General features: G+C 41.1%; 1 protein-coding gene across 1 annotated transcript; it reads left to right on the top strand.

Annotated features, from left to right (window-relative positions):
- The first annotated feature begins 1,484 nt into the window (after positions 1-1,484).
- LOC128718925 (vesicle transport protein SEC20) lies at positions 1,485-2,344 on the top strand. The gene is made up of 3 exons (XM_053812545.1): positions 1,485-1,568; positions 1,633-1,805; positions 1,897-2,344. The coding sequence occupies exons 1-3, from the start codon at positions 1,485-1,487 to the stop codon at positions 2,342-2,344; spliced, it is 705 nt and encodes a 234-aa protein (XP_053668520.1).
- The last annotated feature ends 3,656 nt before the right edge of the window (positions 2,345-6,000 follow it).

Raw genomic sequence — 6,000 nt, forward strand, 5'->3', positions numbered from 1 at the left:
CTGTTTGTCGCCCATACAGTACACGGCCACCGGCGGGCAGCCGAACGATAGCAATCAAAGCATCTCGAAGGGCGCCTGGAGCCAGGCAATCAATCAATCGTTTGGCTTTTTCGTACCGTAGGACTCCCTGTTTGGAAATAATATTCTACCGGTACTGCCACGCTACGACAATCCATCGATCCATTACACTAGTACCCCGAAATTTTGAGGGTAAATGAAGGAGTTTCTCTTCATACGATACGGCACACTTTGATAAACACGCATACACCTACATAAGAGGTGTCTCAGCAGTATCCTCCTTAAAAACAAAACAAAAAAATAAGATTTTTTTTTTCTATCATAAAAAAACGGTTAAGCCGTATTGCCTAAATCTATTGATATTATAACTTAGTGCTCGTGCAAGCCAGATAGCGCAACTGCGCTACAATCTGCCACAGACATACAAATTCCACAGACGGTCGATCGTGGATGTGACAAAAGAAGCACAACTCAAGCAGCACATCGATCGTATAAGGCCGGTCATAGTATCCGAATCATGGAACCTCGATACGGCACGGTTCGCAACAAGATCGATAAGGTACGTGAAGAAAACGTTGCCAAGTATACTCCCAGCACAAACGAGCTGGATGCGAAGATGATCCTCATGAACATGATGAGATCAAGCTCAAAAAGGAAGAGCTGATCACGTACACAACGAAGCGTAGAAAATCACGGGTAACTGCTTGTTCAGCCGAATCCAATCGAGCACGACCAGCCGGGGCAAAGTATGAACAAGACTGATCATGACACAATAGCAGCTCACAGCTGGATAGCATCGAATCGTTGACGAATAGTTCCCGGCAGACGTTGGAAAAAGGCCGCTTGTACTACAAATTCGCACTTGCCAATGACATGAGGAAGTACGTCTCACCTACGAAGCTTTTAAACGGTCGGACCTTCCGTGAGTGTGAGGCCGATCGATTTCTCATGTACTCATGTATGATTTTCGGATACGGCGAAGAATGATAGGGAGCGCAATTTACATTGCAAAATTAGTTTAAAAAACATATTTTAATGGTTCACATTTCATCTTAACTTAATACGCTGATGATTCTTCTAAAACCACTCAAATACGTGCAGGAAACAGCGTTGGGTATTACTAAACTGAAATAAATTGATTTAAACAAACCAGCGCTGATTTTTTTAATTATTATCTTCGCTCCACTCGCAGCTGCATTTGATTATGAATATAGTAGACCAACAGTTTTATTGGGCCGCAAAACGTTTTTTTTCTGTTCATGTCATGTAGCAAAACGTCAACTGCGCTACATCACCCGTTCCCTATGCTGATGCTGTCCGGCTGTCAGTCGTCGTGGCGAAAAGGCTTGTTTACACCCGGAAGAATTGACCAACAAACAGATTAGCGATCAAGGTGAGGCTTATTACAATTTGTGCAGATACCAGGAGAAACTGCCAAAAGGGTGTGTGCTTAAAGATATACGAAAATGGTGTTACCAAACTACACCGACGTTTCGGCAATGCGACAAGAGATACTGGACAATAACTTACGCACAAAGGCAATCATTATGGTAAGGCATAAAGGAAAACATTTTCTCTCCCTTCGCTACATCTGGATCACTTTTTACTCGTCAGGACATCACAAACTTTCGAGGCACGTTGTGTGAGCTGGAAACATTGAATGAGGCTGGCAGGGATAAGCTGGCCGCACTGCGAAAGTGTATCGACCGAATGGAGGTATTGGCACGGGATGAGACGGACGATAAGCTCGCCGAGGAGGTGGAAAAGAATCGCGAACAGTATGCTAAGTAATGTATCCCCAAGACAACCCGTTTTTTTACCCCGAATGAATGCTTGAGGAAATGAGACAACAATTTCCTATTTCCCATCCATCCACAGAACGCTCCAAGCATTCCGGAAAGCGAATATTGCAACAATGCTGGAGATAGAAAAGTCCAACAAGGAGGAACTATTTGCCCTACGCCCGGAAGCGAGTGAAATGCGCCAGCGGAAGCTGACGAACACTAGCGCTGGTATGAAAACGTATCGCAGCTCTGCGTTGCTGCTACAGCAGGAAAGTGTTACCGACAGGATGATTTCAATCTCGAAGCAACTGCACGATACGACACAGAAGTCGGCCGCGACGCTCGATATGCTGGTGACGACCAGCGCGACGGTGGAAAGTACGCGCGACGAGCTGCTCAACACGGCCGGCAAGATCTACCAGTCGAGCAAACTGCTGCAAAAATACAGCCGGCGGGACTGCACCGACAAAGTCCTTGCCATTTTCGGCTTGCTTTTGTTTTTGGCTAGTGTTTTCTATGTGCTTTGGAAGCGTTTACTTTAAAAGTTTGTTTTGTGCGAAACCCGGGTGGATTTCAGGTGGCAGGGAGAAGGAAGTTGATAACAGCTCGAGCATGCGATTCTATTACCGGATTTATTTAGAGTAACAAAACGGCGAGCCTTGCGCCATCTAGTGTTCGGTTCACAAACCGTCACAGAACGAAAGCTTGGATAAATATTATTCTACCTAGAAAATAATTGCCTGGTGATAGCACATTTGTAAATAACATGCTAAATAAATAAATGATTGTATATACATTGTAGCAAAATACTGAATTGTTATTCAACAACTACCCGATCTTGATTTTCATGACATGCGGAAAACTGGTCGCTGGTGAATACGCGGTGCAAAGGAGATCTTTTCTCCCGATCACGTCTCCTTAGTTTGTCTTCCCAATCTAAAGAGTTAGTTGAATGAAATTCAATGCAATGAATGAAGTAATAAAGTCTATTGTAACTCTTGAGAAGAGAATTTAATTTAATCCTGAGTGAAGTGAAGAGTTGACTGTGGAAAGATGTTTGAATATATAGAGATATAATGTAATAAATTAATGTTAAGCGGTTAATGAGCGTATGAAGATTTATAAAGCTCTGCATATTCACGAATTTATTAAGATGCATCTGTTGGGCACAGAGATACATTTATCTCTGAAGATAAAGATCTTTGAAAATTCCAGGATTCTTTAGAGATTCATAAACTCCTCCAAGATTCGTTCTTTCGCAAAAAGACGAAAAGGACAAAGAGCACACGAGCGTTTATTTTGTGTTTGTTTTCAAGTTTTCGACTCTGATTTATTTTTCGGTTATGGGTAAAATTTTTATATGTTTTACATACATATACATACATGGATAATTGATGTTGATTGTGTCTGTGTAGGTGTATGTATGTGTCCCTTTTTTATTTTACCAACTTATATCTTCCGCTTGCGCTTTGTTTCTATCTTAACCCTTGTTTTCCCATTAACGTTGATCATATCAGTCACTTCTCGTTGGTCGCAGGCGCCCATTTTGCATTTGGGGGTTTGTTTTATCCCATTTTCCCGTTCTATTTTAATGATGTTTTTTTCAGCATAATTTGCTTTCCTTTCTAAAACGCGACATTTTCTTACAATAGTGTGCTTGCTCTTGCTGCTTTATCTGTGTGTAGGTGTCTGTTAGTGTGTATGTTGTGTAGGGGTTTGCTTTTTCTAATTCTCTTGCGTTCATTTCAAAGTTTTTAATTCGCTAGTGTTTTGTTCTGGGTTTTGCTTGGTTTTGTTCATCCTTCTGTTTACTTATTACCTGCCCGTCCCTCGCAGATGAACAAAGGCAGGGGTTTCACCTTCCCGGTTGTGTTTTTTTGTTTAGTGCTACTTAATGTAATGTTTTTTTTATAGTAACGAAACTCTGGTTCACTTTCACGATGGAAACATGGCGCTATGAAATGAAACTAGCAAGTTTTAGTTTCTAAATTAACTGCACGATTTAAAAGCAACTCAAAATCGTGTTTAAAATGATGAAATAAAACTTTTGTTTAACTTTTTTGACTTTGTTTTGTTTTAGCAATCATAACCACGCGCTTCGGCGTAAAAGGAGAAGGGGACCATAAACGTTTGGGTTTAAAAAAAAAAACGAAAAAGGAAAGAAAATCTTCATTTTCCCCATCGCCCATTCCAATTGGATATCATTTTCCTTCAGTTTCGGTTTTGTTTTCTTCGCCTTCTTCCGTTTTTGTTTTGTTAAATTGTCTCAATAGTAATCACAGTTATAGATTTCTTCGCGCCCTTCCCTACCACCTAAACGCGTGCTTTGCGCTTCCGCGCCTGCTGCAAGGGTTTGCTCACCCTCCCATTACCCACCCCCCGCAACCAATCATTCCGCCTTAACGCTGTGTCGTGGGGTGGAGTTTTCATTATTTTTTTGTTTTTGCTTGTTATTTTCTATATTACTACTACACCTGCCTAACTGCGCTCCACTATATCTCCGCACGTTTTTTTTCCCCACCTCAAGCCCGTCGTTTAGAACGTCGTGCCAACACATGTTTATGTATTAATGATTTTTCATTACGCTTCTTTCATATTCATAAATCCTAAACGCTAATGGTATAATAGCTACTATACTTCCGCCCGCTTCGCTTGATTTTGCATTTCGTCTGTGTGTGTTTTTTGTTTATATTTTTTAATAACTAGTTCTACTATTATCATCAATGTCTATTACCCTATCGCTGCATACTAGAGCGTTCGGCTTCTCCTCATGCGTTTTTTTTCTTGCCGTATTTTTTGTTTTGTTTCCTTCTTCTTCTTTGTTCCACAGAGTTGCCGTCCCACAAAATTGTTACTGCTTTTCCCCCAAACACGCCTTTTGTTTGGTTTGGTTTGCCATCACCGTCACAAATTGTAAACAACGAAGAATGTGCCATTTTCTCAAACGCGGAACTGGAACAGCAACAGTGCAGCGGTTGGGCGTTACTGTTAGTTTTGTGTTTAGCTCCTCGTCCTGTTCCCTAGTTTTTTTTGTTTGTTTCCGATTCACTAGTTTTAACCGTTGTCGTTTCGTTGCTCTATTCGTTTTTGACTATAATAACGTGGTAGTGGGGATGCGCGTTAGGGATGCGTAAAGAACTAGAGCCCAGCCGCCATTATCACGCTCGGCCACTCACACCAACAATCGTCACCGTTTCTTCCTTATGGCGTCCCATTTCCGTGTGGCTTCTTGTTACAAAATTAAGGTAAGGGACAACGTGCGTATGCGAAACACACTTGTTCACGCGCGCAAACCCTGCACGAAATGGCTTGACTGCTTCCCTCACAGCGCGTGAAAGCATAACCAGGCTTAGCTTCTCTTCAGCTCGTACAAAAAGAATAAAAGGAACCTCACCACCGTTAACAGCGCCCCTAAGCTCCTAAACACTAGCGCTAGGCTTTTATAGCGGTCTCACAATTCTCACACAATTTTCATATCCTCTTTCAATCATATTAGTAATAATTAAAAAAAAACATTTTCCAGTTCAATGTGTAAAGTTTTATTTACAGCAGATCTCGTTCGTACGTCGCGCTACTTTCGTTCTATTTCCATTCTCGGCTTCCTGCCATTAAAACCCGCTTTCCCGTGTTCATACATCTTTAACCATTATCTCTGCATTACGCGGGTTGCGCACGGTTCCTATTTCATTTTTCTTGTTTGATACAAATTAAAAAAAAAACACGAATTTATTCCAAATAGGATAAGAGAACTGTTTCTTACGGCGAATATTTTTGTTGTTAAACAAGGAAAAAAATATATCTTTTGAACAATCAATCACAATCATTATGCTTTACAGAAGTTTTTCTTCTTTTTTTCTCTTGTTCTCCCTTCCTCGACTTACATTTTTCCAAATGTTATATTTGTCGTATTGTATTACAAAAAAATAAAACCAAAATTTTCGTCTTTCGCCCTCTGCATGCACCAAAAAAAAAACAAACAGGAGAAAATGTTAGATCGCGCATGATCTCTCCGTGCATGTGTGTGCCCTATCAAATAAAGCCCCTAACGTTTATATTCAGCTAAGTGTGTAAGTGTCTGTGTGTGTGCGCGCACGTGAACGTGTGTGCTGTTGCGTAAAGTGAACAAAACTTTACGGTAGCCTTTATACTCCTTTTTTCGATAGCAGCCAGGCTGACTGCTTTTAAGCGACTACTACTC

Source organism: Anopheles marshallii, chromosome X (genome assembly GCF_943734725.1).
Source record: "Anopheles marshallii chromosome X, idAnoMarsDA_429_01, whole genome shotgun sequence".
NCBI lineage: Eukaryota > Metazoa > Arthropoda > Insecta > Diptera > Culicidae > Anopheles > Anopheles marshallii.

Coding starts and splice junctions, on each gene's coding strand:
- LOC128718925 (XM_053812545.1), top strand. CDS start 1,485: ATGGTGTTACCAAACTACACCGACGTTTCGGCAATGCGACAAGAGATA. Junction 1,569..1,632: donor GCACAAAGGCAATCATTATG/GTAAGGCATAAA, acceptor TTTACTCGTCAG/GACATCACAAACTTTCGAGG. Junction 1,806..1,896: donor AATCGCGAACAGTATGCTAA/GTAATGTATCCC, acceptor ATCCATCCACAG/AACGCTCCAAGCATTCCGGA.